A 24,478-nucleotide genomic window follows, 5' to 3' on the forward strand; every position below is an offset into this window, starting at 1 on the left:
GATCATTCTCCTTTATTTAACGATTAAAACTTTTTTGATTTGGAACCATTCAACCTCCTCAGTGTTGCAGCCTTAAGAAACTAAGTGTGGTGCTCAAGCTAATTGTGTAATCGCTCAAATTGACTCAAGTTTCATTTTCGAATGTTTGACTTGAGTCAGTTGTCTGAAACGTTTTGACTTAAAATGGCGTAAATCACATTACCCAACCGAATAAAATTGAAATTTGTACGAACAAAAGATATGCAATACCATTTTTTTGCAAAAAGTTTCTTTTAATTGGATTTTTAGAGCAGAATTGTAGCCATCCCAAACGGTCTGCTATGCTACATTATTCGGGCATTCAGCCAAACACAGGTAACTGATATAGCCGGAAAATTTCGACCTCTTAGCATATAACTAAGCCGTCATGAAGTCCTATAACCAGGGTTGTCATCGGTCGTGACTCACAAATAAGGACGACTAGGAAACAAAAGAATGCAACCTAGTGTTTGTATTTTTGGTCGAAACAGTACTGCACACCAGGAGAACGCGATCGAAATTTCTATAAAAAAAACGGAACACTATTTGCATGTTCCTAATTTTGGTCTCTCTATGGTTCAAAATAGCGTAGGCTATTAATGGGTAGAAATGCCCAAAATCGAAACGTCTGCCTTAGAAATAAGACAAAATAAGGATGTAAATGGAAATAAGGACGTTTCTTAGAAATTAGGACAAAAATATTTTCTAAGACACAGACCTTCAAAGTAAGAACAAATCTTAGAAATTAGGACGGTATGGCAACCCTGCCCACAACCCTTCTGGAGTGACGTTGTAGCCTATTGTATTGTTTATTTTTCGCCATTAAATGTGCGGAGCGAAAGTTAGGATGCCAACCTTTGTAGTTATAGCACAATAAACCAAATGCTCAAGAACAATAAACGAATGAGAGAATAAAAAATGTCAAAGCACAAGGGCTTAAAATATGCAAGATAGCAATAATAGAATTGTGCTATGAGATGTTAGGTCAGCATGGCCACCAAACCCACAAAATAATTCCAAAGTTCAACGAATTTAGGACAAAATAACACAGACAACTATACTGTTTGAAGATGTAGAGGACAAGTTCCCTAACATAAAAACACGTATATTAATAGCCGAAATAAATATACAAATGACATGGTTTCTTTAAAATAACAATGAATATCTTAAGTGCACAACAAATCGAGGGTTAAGGAAAACCGCACAAAAGAAACTCCATCCTAGGGACCGGAATCCCGTTTCTACGGCCAAGAGAGGGCACGATATTGAGGCCCACAAGAGCACTAAAAGATAGACAGTACGGATCCAATAAAAAGTGTAATAATGTCATTAGGAAATGATGCCTTTACGCTCCCTTCAACTACGGTATTTGTGATGAGTAAGTTAGTGGATACGTTATCGTTGTAGCCACTTTTATCGCAGTTTTGTTTCTTTGCTTGCGTTGAGGCTACATAATTGAATAACCTTTTAGCTACCGCGTCTTCAAATAATTTATATTAATCTAGCCTGACCTACACTGGAGTGGTATAACTTAATATAATACGGCGAACACATATTTTCATTCACTTACAGAATAGCCTATTGTAACCTTATAAGGAAAAAAAATCACAATATGGTGTTTATGTTAAAACAAATGATTTTTCGATTTATGTCGAGATAGCAGGCGCCCAATACACTCTGGGTATTGTAAAAACACCGAGTTACCGTTGGTTGGTTTCAGGCATTTCAATAGGCGATTCGCCTGGATTTCAAATTAAGCGAAGTCGACAAAACAAGCGTTTACTACAGTTTCGACCTACCAATATACTGTATATATTAAAGACTGACTTGACTACCATATCTGCAATTAAACCTAATCTGAAACTTTCCTAAAGGTCCGTGTATAATAATACGAGCTTTTTACGTTGAAACCGTTTGAATTTGTTTTGCACCTGCAAAAGTACAGGAAAACAAAGAAAGTCGAAACAAGTACAAAAAACGAAAATGTGTCACAAGAAAGGTTTACAAAAAAGGAGGACTACAGGTGTTCAATGATTCCTTGCTCGCCCAAAAAGTCGTACAGTTTTCGAGTTTTGTTCACATCAATTTTGACAACGGTTCGTGCTGTAGCAAGCCTTACTGGCCCATTCTTACGATATTCGTTGATCAATGCTGACTTGTAAGAGAGAAATGCTTCTGGGACCAGCCTGGCATTGGCGCAAAACTGTAACACACGATACAAGTTAAAGTAAGCTATATAAACAATGCAGAACTTAAGTTTCCCATCATTGAATGCCTGACAGTGCAGTACTGCATGTTACTCGCAATTACTACGTTATCCATTTGGTTTTTGTCTGGGGTCATTCTTTATTTTATTGCATAACATTTACAGTTCTATCTTTCTGAACATGGTAAAAGGCATAGCTAATGGTTTGCCACTCACATCTCTTTCAACTTCTGTGAGCTTCTCTACTCCTGGTAAACCCGTTAGATCAATAGGAGGAGCGTACTTACGGACAGCTGGTACGACTGAGGGGGCAGATGAAGATGATAACATGCCAGCTTCTATTGCAGCCTACATAAGTTTCATTAGTGTTTTTCTTTTTCAAAATAAAAGATGTGTACACATCTAGGTTGCAATGAACGAATAAAGTCGATTTAGGAATTCGACCAAGCGTCATGAAGAAAAAGCAAATGCAATACATTATTAACTTAATCCACTGATATTTGAGTCTACTTGGAATAGATTTGAGCCTACTCCAGCAATACACGTTTTAATTCTACTTCGACTTGGTTTCTCAATTAGTCTTCTGGATGTTATAAATTTTTACCTCATACAAAATATTTTTTTGCATTTTTCGAGTTAAATTCTTTAACACAACAACTAAAATCAAATATAACAACGCGAAATAAGTAGCACATACCTGTCTCTGCAACCATTGAGCGAGGGCGTTTGGGTCATGGAGGTAGGGCAAGATTTCGGATATGCAGTTTGACTTGATCTTCGACTGTTCCCGCTTTACTTTCAATTTTTCGTATAATTTTGCCACTGGTAAATATTTAGTCACTTGTAAATATTTAGTGATAAGTAAATAGACATTTTTACAAAATAATTTTTAGAATTTTATCAAACTGAAATAATATTGATGGTGCATGACTACTTTGAGATAGTTGTATTGCAACATATACCACTTCTAAAATAGTTTGACTGACTTTAAAAACTTCTGCAAAACATAATCTGTACCAACTACCATTACCGTCAATGTCTATATAATACCTGACAAATCAAACAAAACATGTGAAAAGTGAACATCGATCAAAATTCTACATCAACATACAGTACAGTACCTCTAAAACAAGTAATTCCATTGTTTCGATATTCTTTCAGTCGCTTTATTTTCTCTCTTAGCTCCAACTCTAGTCCAAGCCCCTGAACCATTTTATCGTGAGCTATGGGATGGGGTTGATACTGCATCACTGGTCGCAACTTTACTTCGATACTTCTTAGTTCCGGGGAAAGTTTTCGAATGTAACGCACTTTAAAGGAGAGAGTTAAAATAAAAGGTTTCAATTTTTTTTTACAAAAAGTTAACAGCATATAGAATATCTTCATTTGTTACCATGCACCAATTAAAGTAACCAAATTGCACTTATTTTTTAGTAGTTTTTCAACCAAACAATTCTAAAAAACTATTCTTAACTGGAGTTGTAAAACATAGAGCCTTACATAAATGATTAGAATGATTGATTAAACCGAACTTTCTGATGATGTGCTTTCTCCTAGCTCGTTCATTCAACCTAGCAAAAAACAATCCATTATTTGTATACTATTTAAAGTATAACATGTATTTATGTTTTGTGATTAGTACTTATGTGCATGTTTCCCATCATTATTCTTAACGATTTTGTAATTTAACTCTATGAGTTAACTTTTACCTTGACTGATATATTTTTACAACGGCCATTTTCAGAGATTTCAGAATTGGCCGATCATCTGGACTAAAATATACATCCTGCACATCCCATTCAGCATAATTGTCATACTCTTCAATAAAATCTCCACGTGCAGCCAAGTAGCTGGTGAAGCATGTAATTGAAACATTATATCAAGCCAGAAATAGTTGAACTTGTATATGGAATTGTTCAAAAAGTCTCAAGTCTGTTGCAAAAGCTAATAAACTCACCCTGCCATATGCTGGGCGCGGTGCGAGTCAGGTAATGGACGACACGGGTCCTCACATGCTTTAAATGGGATTGGGATAGATGGGGGTCTTACTTGTGGGTTTGGCATATCTGCAGCAACAGGTAATTCAAAGTTTTAACCAAGCCGATACTACTTTATTGGTTTCTTTGATTAGACAACACCTTTTTCTTTGCTTGCATAAGTTCTATGAATGCAGGGTAGGCCTATCTATGTGACAATATCATAACAGTTTGGTCATGTAAATAACATTGCGTTTTAAGCTTTAATTTGGTTTTGTCACTTTGTCCCATTCATTATGCTAATAACAACTAGCTTCATTTTTTTACCTCCACCACACTTTTGACGAAAAATAAAATGATTGATTGATCGTACTATTCCTGTATTTTGGGCAATTTTAATTCTATTTAGTTCAAATAAATTGTAAAGGCAAAGCATTACAGCCATAACAATGTTCGTAACAAAACAACTAACCAGGTAAAGGATACTTTGCGTTAGCTACATAGCACTTCATGTAGTGTAATTCACATTCCAGTTTAGACTTGGTTTTAACCTGAGAAGCGATTGCGCCCCAATTTCCGGAGCCGCAATCAGCAAGAGCATCGAGTAATTTCAACTCCTCTGAAGCGGACCATCCATGTTCCAGGATAGGAAAGTCATTAGTCTAAAATACAATCATGTCAAAACATTATCTATCTTTGCGAAACACATAGAATCATATTTTAGTTTGTCACTTACTATTATTTCATATTTGTGATTATTTTCATGAGATCCGCTTTCAAAACCTTTGGTGAAACACTAAATAAGAAAGTATAAGTAAGTTACACTACAAGCCAATCAAAATTAATATATATAATATACATATCAGAGCCTAAGAAACGATTGTAGATAGCATGTATCATAATTCATACATTGTGCAATGCTTAATTTTCATGCATAAAACTTTTACATTTTATCAAATGCCATTGCTAACATGCTTATGATTTGCTTCCTTAACAGCTCAGCATAAATGCCAAGCCTATTTATCATTACTAATAGCAGCCTACCGGGTGTGAAATATTTCAACACTGGAATTATAAGTAAACTTGAAGAAGTTGTGAATAAGTATGAAGATAAAAAGTATGTATTGTTAGAAACATCTCATTCCCATGAGATAAAACGCGAAGGTCAGTGGTAATAGAAAATAGCATGGACAGCACAAGCAAAAAGCAGATGTTCAAGCAGATAACAGGCAATAAACAATACTTGCTTTGCAATGCACAAAGCACTTTATTTTCAAGAACATTGTTTGTTATCTTATCTTCAATAGAATATTCATGATATCTACATATAACAACTGTAATTGCTTTGAACGAGTTTTGTGATGTATGCAAAATAAAAATACCAAAAAAAGGCACAAAACATTTAATTGTGAGTATAGATTCCTTGCAATTTGTATAACAATACAAAACTGGCAATTACACCATAGAAAATTTTAACACATCATACCGAAAAACATATTCTGTACGCTTCTGGTCCACACTCCGCACATTTTATGTATGGCTCAGCAATCTCTGATGAACATCCAGGACATGCCCTTTCCACTTTATCTACAAAAACAAGCATAAATTTTTCCTGAAACTTGTAAACAAACCTTAACTGACTGGTTAAATTAAACAAAGTTAAATAAACTATTAAACAAATCACACAATTGTGATTTACGGTTTGCACAATGTTTATTCAAAATAAATCTATTTACTTTTGCATTCTGGTATTAAAATGTCTATGTCTTATAAGTTTCACATATGTAGTAAACTTAGTAGGGTTGGGTGGCCAGTGTACGAAAAAACCTAAATATAACCAGTTATACTGAGTGCATACACAGCAACAAATCAACAAGGCAAATTTACACGTTTCACTGCCAAGTTATAATAAATAAAAAATTAAACACACAACTAAAATCTGTGTCTTTACATGCAAGACTTCTCGTTGAAAACTGCCTTACCTACTTTCCAGTCGGGTCTAGTATTTCAGTGCAACATGTGATTGTGCACTAAAGCTAAACCTTAAATTACTGAAATAGTATAGCCATGAGATATAGCTTAAACTTAATTCAGCATATAATTCTGCAGCCTTGCGATTTAGCTTATAGCTTAGAGGCTAATTTAGACTTTTTTCAAGTTATCTTTTTTGGGTGGTAACATCTTTTCGATCGCCTATACTTAACAATATAAATTGTCAACCCACTTTGATCCTTTTTTAAATTACAAGCGTTCTGGGCTTTGGATTGTAAAGATTTTACTCAGGTGAGTTTCAAAAAATTGAAATTATGTTGCTTAGTTCTTATTTTACATTGCTTTGAATTCTACACATTGGGCTTGTCCGAAATGACGTCTAGATATGTGGTCAGCGAACCATGTGAAGTAAAATATGTCAGAGTTTGTTATCTAAATGCATGTTATCTCTGGTACGTTACATAGGCTAATATTGTTTTACATATCAAGCAAAGTTTAAAATAATCAACTAGAAATAAATACAAACCGAATTACTACATTCAAAGGTGTTGCTGATGATCTTATGCTCAAACTTATGCATTTTACGTTGCATGCTTTGCTGACCATGTAGCTTAACTTCAAATGGTATGACATAAGCACAGTGCGTAAAATTTAAACCACTGTAAAATAAGAACTAGACAACATATTTTCAAAATTTTTTTATTGCGTAAAGGAATTCATACTACTACTCACTACTACACTACTACTCACCTGAGCTAAATGTTTACAATTAAATGCCTGGAACACTTGTAATTTAAAAAAGAATCAAAGTGGATCAACAATTCCCATTGTCAAGTATACGCTATCGAAAAAATCTTGCCACTAAGACAGTAACACGGAAAGGGTCTAGGCCTGTTAGGTTTACTTGCAACAATGCTGTTAATAATAATTACCGCCTACAAGGCTATGATACCATTGGACGAGGTAACCTAGCTTATATTTGTGTATTACCTGATTTTTCCATTTTTCTGATGTAGTTATACCATAGGATATTGCTATATTGAGTCTAAAAGGTTCAGGATTTAAAGTTGAGTAAGTTTAGACATACAAAATACCTATAACAGTAGAGGCTAACCAATAGCAAATCGTGTCCTGGTAGTATAAAATAAAAATGTTAACTAAAGAAAAACGACCTAACTATAGACTATCCTAGCCTACATGTAATGTAACTATTTTGAATGTTGGCTATAGACTTTCTGTTATTAGCATCTAGCCTAGTAACTTGTAAAACAGAAAAACTTTTTGTCGAGCCTTGCTCTTGGGCAACCAAAACTGGACGTTAGGTTTTTTTATATTGGTACGCTTTTTCAATCGTGGTTTCACTACAAGAGCTTTGTTTCGTCACTACAGCCTTTGCTCGCAAGCTGGAAAGTTGACATGATATGATCAATGTGAACAAAACGTCTACGCCAGGGGTGGCCAGACCTGCTTCATGCTCGAGCCGCATATAACATATTCCAGTTTTAAAAGAGCCACAACACAAACACAATAAAAAGCACGAATTTATTCACTCACAAAAAAGTGTAGCTATCGATAAACATTAGTGCTGCGTGGTGATACTATGAGTCTCCACCTGGGCTTCACCAACTCTTTTTGCAATTATTATTATAACCGTAACCAAGTCTTAAAACTAGGTCAGCCCTGACGTACAGCTTCAATCTGACAGTTTACTTAATACAGTGTACAAGTTAGCACACTTCTGTACAATAATGTACTTTTTGGAGTGTAATTTGATTATTACTAACAATGAGTCCATTGTTAATACGTGTGATACAACGCATTGTTTCATAATCTGATCAAACAACTCGTCTAGACCGGGAAAATTGCATGTCTAATTCATCAATGCTAATTCATTAAAGAGCCGCAGTTTGGCCACCCCTGGTCTACGCCAACAATTCAACGTTAATGCATGGTGTTCATCTCCTTGTTGTGCTAGTGTAGCGGCCGTTGGGTGTTTTGTTTGTTTGTCGCTGGCTGGCGCCCTCGCGGTGCTCCCAGCACATGTTTATTTGAGCACTGTTAGTTCGTTTTACTGCCCTCTTTCCGCTTTGCACTGCCTGCGCGCAGGACATCCGTTCGATAAAAGACTTGAAGTAAGAAGGTCGTGTTTGTTTTTCCTTTAATATATGAGCGAAGGTAACAAACAACTGAGTAGCAGCCTTCTGTGACAAGGAGTCAGCAACAGATCAACAACGCAGCATCGTGACAGCAACGCAACAACCTACTAGCGCAACCTTCGCCATACTAGTTCTAAGACAATATCCCAAACATACAAAATGAGAGCAAGTGCCAGCAATGGAAAACATCATTACTCATCAGTAAAATCTTTACCTCATTGCTGAGAGTTCACGTTTATTTAATAGTTCTAAACAGTCTTAGTATTAAAATAGTTGATGTACCAAGTACTAGGGCTGCAAGGTATCGAATGCTCGGAATGTAAAGAGTACACCTAAAACATCGCTACATTTGGAAATGTTCCTAAACCGAAACTACTGGAAAATTTAGATTTTAGCGCTTTGAGAAATTTAAAATACTTTGCTAAATATTCTCGTAAATATGACATCAGTAAACATGTTTAAGAGCATTTTTTGTTAGGCTATATTGAGTTATAAATACAGGAATTTACTTCAAAAAAGTTGCACACTTTATAGCCAGTACCAGTATATCAGAGTTTTGGATTCTATTCATCATAAAACCCAGTTTGCTGCTTTCATAAAAGTGAAAAATTCTTTAAAGGCAACACGTGATAACTCAAGAATACAGGGTTATAAGAAAATGGTTATAAAGCTTTTGTCACAAACTCAACTTAACAACATAGTATGGTAGGCTATAATAATACATGTTTAGACATTAGAGTGGGAATTGTGATCTCAATTTTGTTTTCAAAGACGTTGCAACTTCTGTCTCTGACTCTCTGTTCCTCTACTCTACTACCTGTACAAGATTGTCCTTTTGTCATGGATTTTGGTCAATATATTTGAGTAGGTTAGCCTATCATTAGCTTATTTCTCTTTCTGCAGTGTTAATAGAGATCAGTGTAATAAACATGTTTTGTTTATAAAAAAAAAACATAATTTTTACAGATTAGCGATTTCAGCAAACCAAAGTCTCTCTAAAAACTCTTTATCTTTGCAGCAAACAACATAGAAATCATAGTTTTGCCATCATGGCCCTAAGTCTTTAAGAAATCACCCGATTCGTCTGCTTTCCGCCCATTCAAATGGGTGAAAATGCACCCGCTAGGCTGGAAAATGCGGTAATATTTTCCCATTCGAATGGCAGGAAGTATGCCTTTCTTACCCTAGAGTAAGATATATGCATTTGGAATGGGGAGATGTTTACTTCCATCCGCTTCGTCAAGGATTAGCCCATACGAAAGGAAAAAAAGGAATGCACGGATTAGCCATTCGTATGGGCTGAAAGGAATAATTCCATCTTTTAAAGTAATTGTTGAAAGGCTAATCGTGTTCGAATGAGTAATCCATTTTATGTGAAACTATGGCTGGTCATTGTACGGTGAAGGCTACTGCTGTACATTATTGAGATCTATAGGCTGTTGTGTTGATACGAACTACAGTATAGTACAGTGTGATTACTGGTTAATTTAGCATATAGCATAGGTTTATCTGTGCAAATGGCATTGGTACTGCAGTTACAACCGTTGGAATGGCCTTGCACAAAGTATTAACGGATACTGCGTCATAGACTGCTTACAGGCTATCTACATAAGGCTTGTAGGCTTTAAAATAGCCGTATGCGACAAAATGGATTACTCATTCCAACACGATTAGCCTTACAACGATTACTTTAAAAGATGGAATTATTCCTTTCAGCCCATTCGAATGGCTAAATCCGTGCATTCCTTTTTCCCTTTCCTATGGGCTAATCCTTGACGAATGGGCTGTTACTTCGGCAGAAATATAGTTTGTGGGAAACCCCATTGCTGAAAGCATGTCCATTTTAATGGGTGGAAAAAATAGACGAATGGGGTTCACAAACCATACTTGTGCCGAAGTAAAATTCTCCCCATTCCAAAGGCATATATCTTACTCTAGGGTAAGAAAGGCATACTTTCCGCCATTTGAATGGGAAAAAATTCCCGTACTCTGGACCATTTCAATGGGCGGAAAGCAGATGATGAATGGGGTGAAGTAATGGACTTCAAGATTTCATCCTGCGACCTGCATTTCAAAATTTCACTATTAACGATTGCGCTAGTTAATGCTAGGGATGGGCTACATTTACTATTCTACATTGTAGAATAGTAAAATCGACTTTAAAATGTCGAATCCTATTCTAGAATAATTTTTCTTTCAATGTTGAAAACATAAAGTAATAGCATGCATGTTTTGTTTATATTTTTTAATGAAACTGTACCATATTAGATAAAAATTTATAAATTCCGGGCATCTGGACTACTTTCCTACTTCGCAAAACACGTCTTCGTGGTGTTTATGGATAATTCGTAAAAGAAACAACCGTTTATGCAAAGTGCATGATATGGCCCAACGTTACAAAATGAATCTGAAATTTGTGGGAATCTAAATTTTTGTCTTTAGGGAAAGTCCCTTGCCAAATGTGTAAAACCAAAAAGGTAAGTGATGTTATGGTCAAGTTTATGTTATTTAGACTGTCAATGGAGAAAGTTTTGCAGAAAACACAATATTGTCTGAAACATAGATATGACTGTGTATATGAGGCGCCGTTTGTAAAATATTGATATAAGTTGACTTTGCATATAAGTGCGTGCTGTATATTATATCCCAATTAAACTAGGATAGCACTGTTTTAGGCTAGCAGTGTTAGCCTAGCACCCACTGCACCGATGACAAAAAGTAAGATGAGTGAAATTTACTAGGTATATCATATATGGACTACATTTATTTAGCCAAATTACTAAATTGTGAACCAAATTTGTGTGTTTGTTTTGCGCATTTTTACAGTGAATCTGTCTGGTAATAGTAATGAATAATAACAATGTATTGTTACATTCTGTGTGTAAGTCATAATTTAATTAATTTTTACAACTTGCTCGTAAATGGTAGGCCTAGGCGTTTGTTGGTAAGTAACACACTACTGATGTTTGAGTTTGTTCTGCAAAAAAACTAACTTTTGTCGTCAATTGTAATGTGTTCTGTGTGTTTTCTATGATATTGTCATGTCATATCAATCAGTAAATTGCTTGTTAGTTTGCAAATAAGAATAACATGTCAATAACTTGTTGTTAATTCTGGTGGAAAATTCTATACTGAGACTATACACACAAAACTTACATAACTAACACAAGCACGTTTAAAAGTTTTAGGTGGCTTGTAACGACTATATCAGGGATCTCCAACCAGCCAGACAGGCTGCTGAGTTAGGCAAATAGGCACATTACAATACTGTATTCAATGAGCCCCAGTGGCACACTTCAGTTGTACAATTTTGTGTTTTGACAAGACTTTTAAGCACTTAAATTTTAATTCGCTTAGAGATTGAATTAGTCCAGCTGTGCATATTTTTGTGTAATTGTGCAATTGCGTCCAAACAAGTTTGCGCACCTTCACTTGATCTTTTGTTTGTTTGGTTTATGCGGAACCTTGTTGCAAAAGCAGCATTTAGTTAACTGGGACAAAGTTATTCTCAACTTAAGTTAAAAAATTTGGTCTTCTGTTTTAGGAGTGCATCAAGACATAAAAAGTTTTCTACATTTGGAGAAATAAAAAAGGTTGAGAACCATTACAGAGACTGGACAGATTTTCTTAGTATATGTATTATGTTGTCATTGCTTTTGGTTGATACACTTACTGTGTTAGATCTTGGAAAATTCTCACCGAACTTTTAATTCATGCTGTCATGACTTACAATGAAGCAATTCATAACCAAGCGCTTGACATTTGCATATTACTCATATTTTAGTCGCAGAAAAATAGACGCTGCATCGCAAAATGTCCATGAATAATTTATTATATCCAAGTACTTACTTCAAGGCTGATAACAATGTTCCTGCGTGGTATGAATTTCTTCTCAAATCAGAGCTTCTCGCTGAACATCTTTCAAATCCAGATCCGGAACCAAGTGGATGCTCACTGATCAAGCAATTTTTTGATCAGGTTTTAAAACTTTTCATCTAGTATTGTTGTACCGTAGTGTTTAGTATTATATCTGTAAGTCTTACTGAACCAATTTCTTAAAGATTCCTTAGGTCGTAAACTATCCTATTCACCTATTCAAAAGTTTTGTTTCTGTTTATCTTATAATTGTTTGATAAAAGTTGCTTTATTTTAAAGGCCAACAAGCCAGTCAATGACCAGGGACAAATTCTTCCTCCTCCTGATAATAAGAAAAACAGGTCACTTAAGTTTTTGGCATTACAAAGTGCTGCATTGCTCCAGTGGGACTTGGATATATTTGAAAAGAGGCTGCCTATTGTTGCACGACACCAACTATTCATGGAGTTTATGAAAGCATGCAAAACTGGCATTCCACTTGCTCAACAGGTAACCAGTTTACTTATTTTTAGAATCATATTTTATTGAAAGTTCGTACATGTCCAGTGCTTATGTACATATCTACAAAAATTAAATGTCAGAATATATAAAGCCTACTCTGTTCACTGTGTAGTTTCTGCACACATGTGCATTTTATCGAAATGGATTTTGGATGTAGATTTATATCTGTCATTAGTGATCTTACATCTTTTTCCCGTAGACTGACTTAGGGAATGCTATTGAGAAGCTTCATGACCATGCACTGATGTCATTGGTGCTATATTGTCGATGGTCAGCTCGAACAGTTGTGAAATCAACATTTCCCAGCAAGCCTGGTGGCAGAGTAACACCTACCGTACCTCAATCCGTTCCATACCAGGTGCCTGTCCAAATTTTTTAATGTTATAGTGAGATTTTTTAAGATAATGTCTAACGTACCTCAACAAAAGTACAGTACATGTACAGTACAGTACATGTCTAACGTACCTTAATACATATTTTTAGCTAAAATTCTTTGTCTCAGGCAAATGCGCAGCAGCGTTGTGATGAATTACGCGACCAAATTGTTGGAATGCTGAAGGATCAGATATACGATATAGTACAGTTTTTGGAAGCAATTCTTCACCATGTTAAAAGAGTCGTTTATTTGCCAAATCACACAGTATTCGAAACTCAGCAGCTTTGTGAAGGAAATGCAGGTATATAAATATTTGATTTAGTGTTATATTTGAATTTATTCATTTACCTTGCTTATTTCCAAGTTTGAAGTTGTGCAAATTAATCAGTTAGAGCTGAAACGCTTCCTTGTTTCAGCCGGTATTCTTGTAACATGCGAGGAAATGCATGCGCAGATCTGTTATGATTTGGGATGTTTGCACTTTGCTCACACTTTCTATGAGAAAGCCAGAGAAATGTTTGGACACGTTGGGTTAGAATAAATTTTTTTAAATCAGCTTGAATTTTTCAGATGAGAATATTATTCTTTATTATGTTCTTGATTTTTTCCTTTTATCATAAGTCACAGTTTGAAATTGTCACTACGGTATCACTATGCTGTGGTGTTAAGATTACAAGCATACCATAACCACCGATCCTGCTTATTTCTTGCTCAACAGTGAATGGCTCAAGCGACTTCCTGAGAAATCCTCGCAATTTTGCAACATTGATGAAACAACACTGGCTGGTTATCAAACAGCCTGTGCCATGATGAACAAGCAAGGTACTGTGTTTTAAATATTCATCCCACACTAAAACACATAATTCATCACATATAATTCAACACATGTCTACAGTACATATATATGTTAGAGATGTGCTGCAAGGAAGTTAATTCAGGTTTGTGCAAACCCGGATATTGTGACGGTTGACTCTAACGAATCTTGAATCTATTCGTAGTAGAACAAAGCGATAAAATTTCATTCAAAAGTTGCCAAACCTTCCTTGTAAGATGACGTATTTCTTTAACAAATCGCTTTGTTCCCAAAGTAATGTTTAAAACGCGATTGAAAAAGAAAAATCAGTAAAAAAATGGCCTTCATTGTAAGTACTGTTGACTTTATCTTGGCTTCACTGGGAAATGAGATCATTACTTTTTACCAAAGCCAGTAAGTTTTGTAAGTTATATTGTATTTGGGTTCGCCATTCTTATTATTTTTGTTTGCCAAAATTTTCCGCAAAGATAATATTCGTCAAATCTATTCGGGTTTGCATTCGTATTGGCCCATCCTTAATATATATATATATTATATAACCTACTGTGGTCAATAAGTATTGCTATGCCCTCTTAGCAAACAAATAGGACGGTCCAATGGTGTTAAAGAGTATACTGAATGACGTTAGACTGGTACATGGCGATAGATTGACATGTTTTTTTAACTGTATTACAGTTCCTAATTCAAATTTGGAAGACTCGGGTGATAATGAAAGCCTGTTTTTGAAAATTAGAAGCTGTCTAACAAAGAAAGGCTCAGTTCTTCGTGAGCTACGAGAATTAATTCTTGAAGATGTTTACAGAAAAGAATTATCTACTGCGTTTTTAGATGAGGTTTGATTTTTGTCATACGTTTGATCTTTTTGTAAAAGCATTCATTGTTGTATTTTGGAATATTTTAAACTTCCATGGTATCAGTTAATCAAAGTTAAATCAAACCTCTTAGTCATCTACTATATTTGGTGTTTTTATATTAAACCATTGTTACAGACAATTTATGTAGTCTTACAAAGATATGTATTACTTTGTGTTGATGTGTTAGCAAGTTTTCTGCTTTGTTAGGTGGAACTTGAATTAATTAGAAACCAGGGTAACTTTTGTGGAAGTGATACAATTTTTGATGTAAAATGGTGCAATGCGATACGACGGGCAATAAGAGGGCTTGATCAGCCAACTGGCCTATGGACCTATGACATGAACATTGCACAGTTGCAGAGAATAGTCGGTTAGTATTTAAATTGTACAATCATGTTTTAGTACAGTAGCAGTATTTTTAAAAAGATGTAGTTTGGCAGTGTTTGTGGGCATTACTGTAATTTAGCTAACTTGTTGTAAACATTTTTGATATTATTACTGAGATTCGTGTCTGTGCTATATTTATGCATATACTCAGAGCTTATTTGTTTTTCTAGCACTTTCTGATGTTGTACTTTAACTCTATTCCTCGTTTATTGTTTGTTCGGCACAACTTTTTCTGTTTATAATTGTATTTAGTCAAGTGTTACTATTTGAAAGTGTTCAAGTACTTAGTATTTAACCAATGCCATTGATTTTGTCAAATAATACGAATTTTACTAATCATAAGTTGTGCATCACATCCTTCTTTTACAGTTCTTTTTCTGCAGGTTTTGTTCAGCAAGTTGCTGGCTATGTTAATCAGACTGAAAGCAAATGCCTTGGTAGGTTTTTATATTCGATGGCTAACAACTTTTCGGACAGAACTTTGAGAGAACAATTGCTTAATTTTGAAGTGAGTTAATACTGGATTTGTTGAACACATATTTCAGGTTGTTGCCTTAGTCGCAAAGGTCTCAAGTTACCTGTTGTTATCAATGATTATTACTTAATCAATTAATTATTTATAACCTTGTTGGTTATTTTTTGTATATTTTTAAAATTAAAACAATGATGCGTCCGCAGATAACCCGTCGCCTTATTGGCGTCGACCATCGAAACGAACTACTCGTGCGATTACAAACAGAAAATCAGCGCCCACTAGTGTTGGAAAACGAATCGCCAGCAAGTCCGGAAATGATGTCAGAGTCAACTCCGAGCAAGACTCAAATCTCTGAACTGGAACAAACCTTACTCTGCACATTTGAACCTTATTTAATAAAAGACACGCTCAATCAACTTCACAAGGTGGCTGATGGCAAGAATTTCTTCAACTTATGCCACCAGTGGGAATTACCGGTTGTTTATGCGACTGCTATAAGTTCAGCGACTTCGGAGGCTATGCGATATGACTTCATTTATATTATGATCGCGAAATCTTTCCACTGTTTTCTGGATGGCGACTTCAGCGCTGCAAAGCAGCTGCTTTCCTTCCTTAACGTAAGTTGAAAATGCTCCTAGATATGCGACCCTAAAAGTGTCTAAAAACGTCCGACTTACGAAATGCACTCTACGTTATATTATTTTTGGCTTAATGATATCTGCTTGATGAACGCAGTCAACTTTGCTTTCGAACGAAGAACCTAAGATGAAAAAAATCATTGGCAACGAGTTACTAAAAATAGAGCTTACAGAATTGCTGGCAGATGAAAGGTAAGTTTAAATATTGTTTATTTATTTTAACACCGATTCTGATTAGATTATAAATGAAAAACATACTTGGTTGGTTGATTTTGTTACGTAGTTATTAGCCAAAAATTACCTGCATTGACTGTATTTCTATCATTTCTGCGAAACACAGTCTTAATTATGGTGACCCCGAAGAATGCGGAGAACTGCGCACCCAGCTTTCTGATGTCGTGAGCCGTTGTCGTCAGATTTTATCCAGTTCCGATCAATCAAACCTACCAGCTGGCTTGCCTAATCTGTGCACGGCTATGTTGCTTAACTTGGAAGATTTGACTTTCTTTATGGGTGGTATGTCGTGTGTACTCTTTCGCGTTTACATTGATAATAATTAATAACTATTATTCAATGGACTTAAACGTTGCAATGTACCACGTTGGTTACAGTTAACGTTTATAGTTATCAGAACTACTTCTACCGCGCCATCGCTGAAGCTTTCCTGCATGCTGGCCTTGGTGCGAACTGGATTAGTCGACCGGTCCATGGATACTCGAAAGCCGGCAAGCGAATTGTGGTCTGCCGCAATGGTCATATTTTCTACTGCATCAACCGCAAGCGGTTCAGCAAGCGCGAGGAATTCGTCAAAAAAGCAACAAGTTGAGCCTTTGCGAAATCTTCTTCCGGCAAATGCTATTATTTCCCGACCGGCCTTAATTGAATTCGCAAAACTTATTAAAAACCCCTGTATTCTCAACGTAAGTTGTCGCAACTTCAACCTGGATAACATATAAGGATACCAATACCAAATTAACCTTGGTATAGCACGTCAATTCGGTTAGATTTGGATTGAAAAAAACAACTACTACAGAATCACTTTCAGTTTTCCCTAAACTAATTCAGCAAAAATTTAATGTAAAAATAAAGGTAAAACTACATATGTAGTTACTTGTCGTTGTTATTTAAAATTTTTAGATAATCGTTTCCCTTTTGGTCCATCTTCACCGTCTTTGTCGAACGGACATTGTCTCCGACATCACTTCTCCTGGTACCGGCTCCATAAATGCGATGTGGCCGACCAACTTGGACGGCGCTCCTCTCAGTGGTCCGTGCGTCACGCTCGCTTTGAGAGAAGTTGTCGCTTATTGCATCACACTGGCCCCCAGGAACAAGTCATGGATTCGAACCCAGGTAAGATTGCCTGAACTATTGCCATTTAAAAATTCCGCCTTAAACATCACATTGAAATTATTTGTTATTTCCATGTTTTTTCAATCCCTGTATCACATTGATGTAAAGTGATTTTAGTTAATTCTTGGTTGAATTTCTACGACTTTTTTCAGTCTTGCTGATTTTAAAAAGAAAATTATTCATAGCTTGCGTGCAATGGCAACGCACGCCAACAAAAATTGTGTATGTATATTTTCGTTGACTATATGTATCTTTGTGTATAATACTCCATAACAAGAGCATTCATTTGCTCGTTTGGCTGTAGTCAAAACTAACCTTTGACACATAAACCACTTAAGGCGGATATTCACTATGCGTTTAACAACTACTGCGCTGCATTGCGAGTATACCTTATACTGGGAACTTATGACACCAATTACTTCAACGATATCTCATCAGATGGTCCCTATGATGACGAACAGGTATATACAGTAGCCTTACGTTTTAAAAAAGAAATTTATTTTTGTATTTTATTTGCGTTTTGAACAAACAATGGGTATGATTTCTTAATGATTAGGTAGTTCAGCGCATGATAAAATGCTGCATGCAAATGAAATGCTTCACACAGGCTGCAGTGCTTTGCCAACTTTTGAAGGATGTTGATTATTCCACAGCGTTTAAGGTAAAGTGGAACATTTACTTGAGATTTTATTATTCACTACCAAATTACGAATAAGTAAATCAAACAAAGAAAGGTTACTGGATGTTGGTTAAATGGCAAAATGTCCTGTTTTAACAATTCAAGTGGCGTCGCTCATAAAATAATAAATTTCTTGTTTCTCCAGGCCCTTCAAGAGAACAGAGACCGTACAGACGCGGCAGAGGTCCACTATCTAGAGCACATATGGGACGTTCAATTGCTTGAACACGCCGCTTTTGAACACAGAGAATCAGGAGAAAGCTTGAAGAAGGTTGTTGCCGTCAGTGCCTCCACACGGCCAGAACTTAATCAAAACAACGAACCGCGCGTTGGCGCCAGAGCGAAAGCATGTCGAAAAACTCGATTTTTTCAAACCATGGCTCGACATTATTTGTGTTTATGACGCAAATACACGCAAACACATAAGCTTTGTTATGAGTTTAGGTAACGATATTGAACAAGAAGCTAGAATTGAGAGTGCTTTATTGCTAGTGTGACGGTTTCAACCATATTGCCGTAGCTCCTTGTTCATACACAGAAACGTTAAACCAGAATCAAAAAGTTATGCACTCTTGCATGCATTTATGCAATCAGGTTGGAAATACGTTCTCTACGACAATTTATCTGCCTTACCATGCACAAGATAAACAATATATAGAATACTTTTTTTCTAAATAGCGGTGCATAAAAGTATTGTTTTCGGTTAGAAGTTAAATACAGTCAAGAAAAACTCGTTATTTAGAAGATTCCATTACTTTAATTGTTTAAAAGCAAACAACGGTTCTTGGGTAATCATAGTGTCATAGATTTTCACATTTCGTCCAGAAATATAGGGGAATAAGAAGATTGAACACTCCTTTTATTGACTTAACCCTGGAGAGCAATTGTTCTTTGCTCCGGGAATGTTTATATCTGCTTGTATTTTATCTATCCCCATAACGGTTCAACGCAGTAACTACCAGTGCCCGTACTTCTATATCAAAGTGACATAATTTAAGTCTAAAAATATTCTAATTGTTAGATGTTTTATCAAATGTTCTTATAAAATGTTATGCCGGGTCCGTCTATGTTTTCATCCGTTTATAAATGAACCAGTTTTTTTGTAAGTTCTCGAAATTCCCCCAATTGTAAACACCGGAGACGGCCGCATCAATACGAGTGAATTTATCATCTCGAGTGCGACAATCGTGTTTCTTTGTTGTTTTCAAAACAAGCTCCCACAAGGTACATAGCTACGAGCACCGCCCATTTAAAGAGACGCTGGCAACCGGCCGAACATTCAGCTTAGCAGCACGCTCGTGTAAAAGCTCATTACACGCGCTGAAGTTGTTTAAATCCACAGTTGAGTACCAAAAAGTGCTTTCATGGAAAACGTAGCCTTTTGGAAGCTCAGTGAAAATGTTAGCAAAGCTTAACTAATTTAGTCGAGTGTTACTAGGATAATGTTGACATTGCTGTCATTTTCGGACGTAGGGAACAAAAGTTTATAGTTTCCTGGATGGATAGATATGAAGCTTTAAAAAACCAAGCCCTAATAGCCTATGGTGTGCTAAACTTTAAATGCATCTTTTTAAATTAATGACCTTTAATCATTCAAAGTATGGTAAATTTTGGTGATAAAGAACCGTATACACAATCAAAAAGTTTTAATAAAGGTTTATTGGCTAGAAGCTATGCAGTGTAAAATATTCACGCTTTCAAATGTGAGTTAAAGTTAGTAATTTAAAAAGCTTTGTATACACTAAGAATGATGTAGGCTAGTTATAATAAGGAGATATTTATACTGTGTGCACAGTATTTACATTCATAACATAGCGAATAGGTGTAATAAAAGGAACCTGTTTTCGTAGTTAGGTTAACGTACGTTTCCATAGTCAACAGTAGGAATCGAATAGAGTAACAGCCAGGCTAGTACAGAAATCAATTTTCTATCAGTCTTTCAGAACAACACTGAACACTGCTGGGAATATCTATGATTGGTAGGTTGATGCGTATACATTCATATTCGGGTGGAACCTGAAGCGACATTACGTCTACTTTGAAGTGGTTTATTCCTAAAAGCTTCTGAAAGGTATTCGAATTACTTTTCGCCAATTTTCCACAAATTTGATAGACAGCATATCAAAACAAAAGATTAGTTTGCAATAGTCAGTGTTATTTCAAGCATCGTAAGCTTGCTTGAGATTATTGCTTATAGCCCTTGCGAACAAATTTTACCCACAAGTAATAAATGTTTGTTCAAACATTATAAAGCCAGCGTTTATGGAATCCTTTTCCTTTCATTTATTAAACAAGGGTCGATAAATCACGTCGGACGTACAGTACAATGAAGGTATCGTTATGGAAACGGTCCTTTGTAAATATTTAATATAACACAAAACGACCTAAAGTCAACCAAGCACGTACAATTAGATCTCGAGAAAAAGTTTTTAACAACTCGCTTATTTCGCTAAAACACTCGTACAGACTATACAGAGATATTGTTGTATACATCAATAACACACAACGATTGATATTCGACAAACATGAGGCGAATTTTTTTTTATTTTCAAATTCCTAGGAATGCTTTGCAGATTCAATGGGGATGTAGGCCTGAAAGACTTTTCATCAATTTTAGTGTCAAACGCAAAACATAAGTAGTTATTTTTACTGCAATTTTATAACCATGCCGAGAAGAAGTGAATTATTTACAGAAGATCCATTCTATTTGCCAAGGTAAGAAACTAGAAGATTAGGTGTTTAAGAAAACTTTTGCCGATTAATAACATCAATATATTGTTTGATATAATTACAGTAAAATAATAACAAACCACGACTTTGGAAAACGTCACGTGAAGCGTTATAGTGGCTGTCGTGCTGTCGTGGGGTTGTTTTGTGTTAAAGTCTTTCCAATTACAGCACGGCACTTCAAGAGATATCTTGTGTAAATAAAGCAGCTTATCTTAAGACTGCTTGTGAAGCGCCAAGTGACAACTATATATGTCAACACTTAGTTCCAGGCTAGGTCGTCTTATGAGGATTTTATTTGTTTAGTTGTAAAAACTTCTTTTCGCCTGTAATGGCGATGCAGCGAGTATATTATCGCTAACCAAATTCTATTTATTAGTGAAATATATGACAACGGATCCTGTCAATCAGATGGAATACAGTTTTATGATATATTACATTCTATACGCAAATATCTATTGTTCTATCAAGTATTTTGTTATTATTAACTTACTATTGTCATACTGTTCATATCTTGCATTGTTTACATTACTTTATAGAAAAGTAACTTTTCGCCAGTTATTCAATCGACAAAAAGTATCGAGTCTTAACAAAAAGCGAAATAAACCGAGAAGTCATTATGTGAAAACGCTTAGGGTAATCCTTTGTGTACGTTTACGCCGTGAATAGGATCAGGTATTTGCGGCCGGTATTCAATTACATTTAAGAACATCTTATCCCTAAACCTATTGTTCTCGCAAAGGCCATTTGGTTCCGCCCAAACTCAATAGACCCGACGAACTAGCGGTGAAGTATCGTGACCTCAACACGATCTCAGTGTGCAGTTTTATTCAAACTATTGCAAGTTAAAAACAAACCATTTCTAAATTTATTTCAGGATAAACAAAACCTTTCAATTTGTTAGCCCAACTATTGACGTTTCCATGGCAGTCTTTTCTTTATTTTTATAGAATTATACTTTGTTGAGCTCATATCGGAACTAAGAACCTTTGCGACGTAACTGGCTTTTAGTTGTCGAAAAAATTCATTTAATATGGTTGCTTAAATCTTATTCATTGAAATTGTGTTCAGCAAAATTGGACGTGCAGCTCGATTGACAGTCAAACATTTGCTTAATTTTTTCCTCGCAAATTCAGCTGATATTATTTTAAGATCATACGATATCGGTGACCGTTTTTTGGGATTAATTTTAGCTAAAGCAGCTATCACCAATTTGAAATAAAAAGCAACCGAAAAAAGAAATTTTAATTGAAGAAATTAACTGTCAAACATATAAGACACTAATAATGGATACGAGTTTTTATATCAATAGCAGAGCAACTTTTTTACCGGAATAACTTCCAGATTATTAGTTACACATCAAAAAACTTTACGTGTTTGTAATTTTTTACTATTGTTCACTCAATAAACTCTTAGTCTTATTCTAAGATAAACTTAATGATAGTCTTATTCCAGTATTTGTGATTTTTTTATAGTAATGATATATAATTTCGTCGAATGAATAAATATTCATCTAATATTGTCGGATAAAACATAACAAGGTTTACTCATCGCTTCACAGGTATTGTGGCTACCTACCTCAGTACAAATACCGGATTGGAAAAACTTACGGACGCCACTCAGTGGACATACTGACAGATGACTCCGTACGAAAATCAGGACGTTACGTTCTCACTCCGGTAGATCCCCCTAGAACTGATAACGTCGATGAAAGGCGGATGCTGCTGAGGTCTCGAGCTGACAGTTGGGGAAACCAGAACTTAACAGAGCAGATGGTTCCAGGTTATACGGGTAAGGCGGTTATTAGACATCAGGCCTACATTTGCTGGACCGTAAAGACCATTCGTAGATTTGGAAATTTAGTATACTTGTCTTCATATTCCAGCTCTCACTGTTTTATCAGATTTCTTTTGTGTATACCCAGGTTTTATCCCTAAACGGCAGCACTACTTCGCAAACACTTACGGCGAAGTTTGTAAAAGTGCTTTGACGCATCACGAACTAGACCAGCAAGAAATTAAAGGAAAACAAACTCAATTGAAGAGAGTTTTAAGCTTGCAGTCAGGCACCATGAGACCAACAACTGATGAAGATAAATCGGTAAACTCCAATTTAATGGAGCCTTTTCCACCGTAGAGATGTGTAGTTTGTAAATAATAACTTTTCCTTATATTAGGCCCTTACTTCACGATATCAAACCCCGCTTCGCCAGCAGTCAGCAGATGCAAAACGTTACCAGTCACCACAGGAATTTAAACCGTACGGTTCTCCCTACTTTATGGAAAACAAACACCCAATGAAATGGTTTAAATCAGGTATAAAAGCTTAAAAGTGGTTTCATGGTGATTTAGAAGTAAATTTTAGAAAAATGTTCGTCCGCAAAGCAATACCAATTTCCTGTTACTTGAGTGTTTCGGCAAATTGCAGGATATACTGGATTCGTTCCACGAAGTCGAGAACTGATTGCCCTCAGCTATCCTACACAGAGTAACAAAGGTTTGACGATGTTTTCCAATGACCTGAAAGCACAGACAGTTCGTTCAACACAAGAAAGCCCTCCACCTCTGAGCACAAGGCCAAAACCACCTATGGATAAAACGGTTATTTATCCCCCAAACATTGGCATGATACCGCACTACACTGGATACATTCCCGGTTGGTAACAAAACTTGGTTGCAAGTTAGCAGTTAGCTATTTCAAAATTTCACTGTAATTTTTCCAAGATTGCTTTAACTGCGTATAATACGAAACCCATTAGAATACCTCAACAATTTACATAGAATATAAGTTGCATAAAGGGCTGAATAAAAGCATGAAAGTAATGCTTTCTGTAATACAAGGTTACAAATACGCGATCGGACACACGTATGGACAACACACGTACAACACTTTGAAACTGCCGCCTGCAGAGAAAATAGCGCCAGTGGCATGATTTTCTGGCTGAGGGTTCTGGAACATTCATCCACTGCTTGCTGAAGGATCTTCTTTGGCTTTGCTGTACGATACCTGTGATGACTGGCTACGAACCACTCGCACCACAATAATTTTAGAGTTTTAAACTGAAATGATAATCTAAATCTATAATTGTTAATGGCAAAATTGTATTGTGCTAGAATCACTTTTCTGCATTTATTATTTAGCACATTATGATGGGAAATTTTACATTAGTTTGAGTACTCAGTTACATGGTCTTAATTATTTTCTTACAAATATTGTGTTGCCTGCTTTCTTAACATGTTGCTATTTTTGCACAAAACATTTCTTTACTTCATCAATCTTTGCTATTGCATCCAAATGAAATTATACGTGGCTGGTTTTTGACTTATAGCAGAAAAATGCATTTCGTCTTTGAGTATTAAAAATATTAAAAATTTTAAAAAATTATGTTTTTGTTTCTTTTGTTTGTTTTTACAACAACAAAAATACAAACAACATAGCAGACAAGTAGCA

At 35.7% G+C, this 24,478-nt stretch overlaps 3 protein-coding genes across 7 annotated transcripts; 2 read left to right on the forward strand and 1 right to left on the reverse strand.

The window, feature by feature from the left end:
• Positions 1 to 475: 475 nt before the first annotated feature.
• LOC143461925 (transcriptional adapter 2-alpha-like) lies at positions 476 to 7,343 on the reverse strand. Its single transcript, XM_076959870.1, has 11 exons — positions 7,183 to 7,343; positions 5,687 to 5,787; positions 4,937 to 4,996; positions 4,673 to 4,862; positions 4,182 to 4,290; positions 3,934 to 4,074; positions 3,725 to 3,795; positions 3,346 to 3,534; positions 2,922 to 3,046; positions 2,441 to 2,572; positions 476 to 2,221 (listed from the first exon to the last, which is right to left on the reverse strand). Exons 1-11 carry the CDS (start codon positions 7,193 to 7,195, stop codon positions 2,036 to 2,038), a joined length of 1,317 nt encoding a protein of 438 aa, XP_076815985.1. The 5' UTR covers positions 7,196 to 7,343; the 3' UTR covers positions 476 to 2,035.
• A 2,361-nt stretch (positions 7,344 to 9,704) lies between these two features.
• On the forward strand, positions 9,705 to 18,727 carry LOC143461926 (integrator complex subunit 8-like). Of its 5 annotated transcripts, none has more exons than XM_076959872.1 (18): positions 9,706 to 10,825; positions 11,893 to 12,326; positions 12,504 to 12,713; positions 12,925 to 13,083; positions 13,228 to 13,402; positions 13,518 to 13,632; positions 13,820 to 13,923; positions 14,591 to 14,748; positions 14,977 to 15,139; positions 15,540 to 15,664; positions 15,835 to 16,248; positions 16,367 to 16,461; positions 16,610 to 16,785; positions 16,894 to 17,189; positions 17,407 to 17,622; positions 17,961 to 18,083; positions 18,179 to 18,283; positions 18,447 to 18,727. In XM_076959872.1, exons 2-18 carry the CDS (start codon positions 12,162 to 12,164, stop codon positions 18,702 to 18,704), a joined length of 3,057 nt encoding a protein of 1,018 aa, XP_076815987.1. In that variant the 5' UTR covers positions 9,706 to 10,825; positions 11,893 to 12,161; the 3' UTR covers positions 18,705 to 18,727. The 5 variants fall into 5 exon arrangements, 4 of the variants coding, with proteins under 4 accessions (XP_076815987.1, XP_076815988.1, XP_076815989.1 ...); XM_076959873.1 differs by having other exon boundaries at positions 12,133 to 12,326; XM_076959874.1 differs by having other exon boundaries at positions 12,204 to 12,326.
• A 1,411-nt stretch (positions 18,728 to 20,138) lies between these two features.
• LOC143463417 (ciliary microtubule inner protein 2B-like) lies at positions 20,139 to 24,417 on the forward strand. The gene is made up of 6 exons (XM_076961881.1): positions 20,139 to 21,016; positions 22,590 to 22,819; positions 22,953 to 23,128; positions 23,205 to 23,343; positions 23,456 to 23,683; positions 23,869 to 24,417. Exons 1-6 carry the CDS (start codon positions 20,967 to 20,969, stop codon positions 23,958 to 23,960), a joined length of 915 nt encoding a protein of 304 aa, XP_076817996.1. The 5' UTR covers positions 20,139 to 20,966; the 3' UTR covers positions 23,961 to 24,417.
• The last annotated feature ends 61 nt before the right edge of the window (positions 24,418 to 24,478 follow it).

Source organism: Clavelina lepadiformis, chromosome 6, assembly GCF_947623445.1.
Source record: "Clavelina lepadiformis chromosome 6, kaClaLepa1.1, whole genome shotgun sequence".
In the NCBI taxonomy this organism is placed as follows: domain Eukaryota; kingdom Metazoa; phylum Chordata; class Ascidiacea; order Aplousobranchia; family Clavelinidae; genus Clavelina; species Clavelina lepadiformis.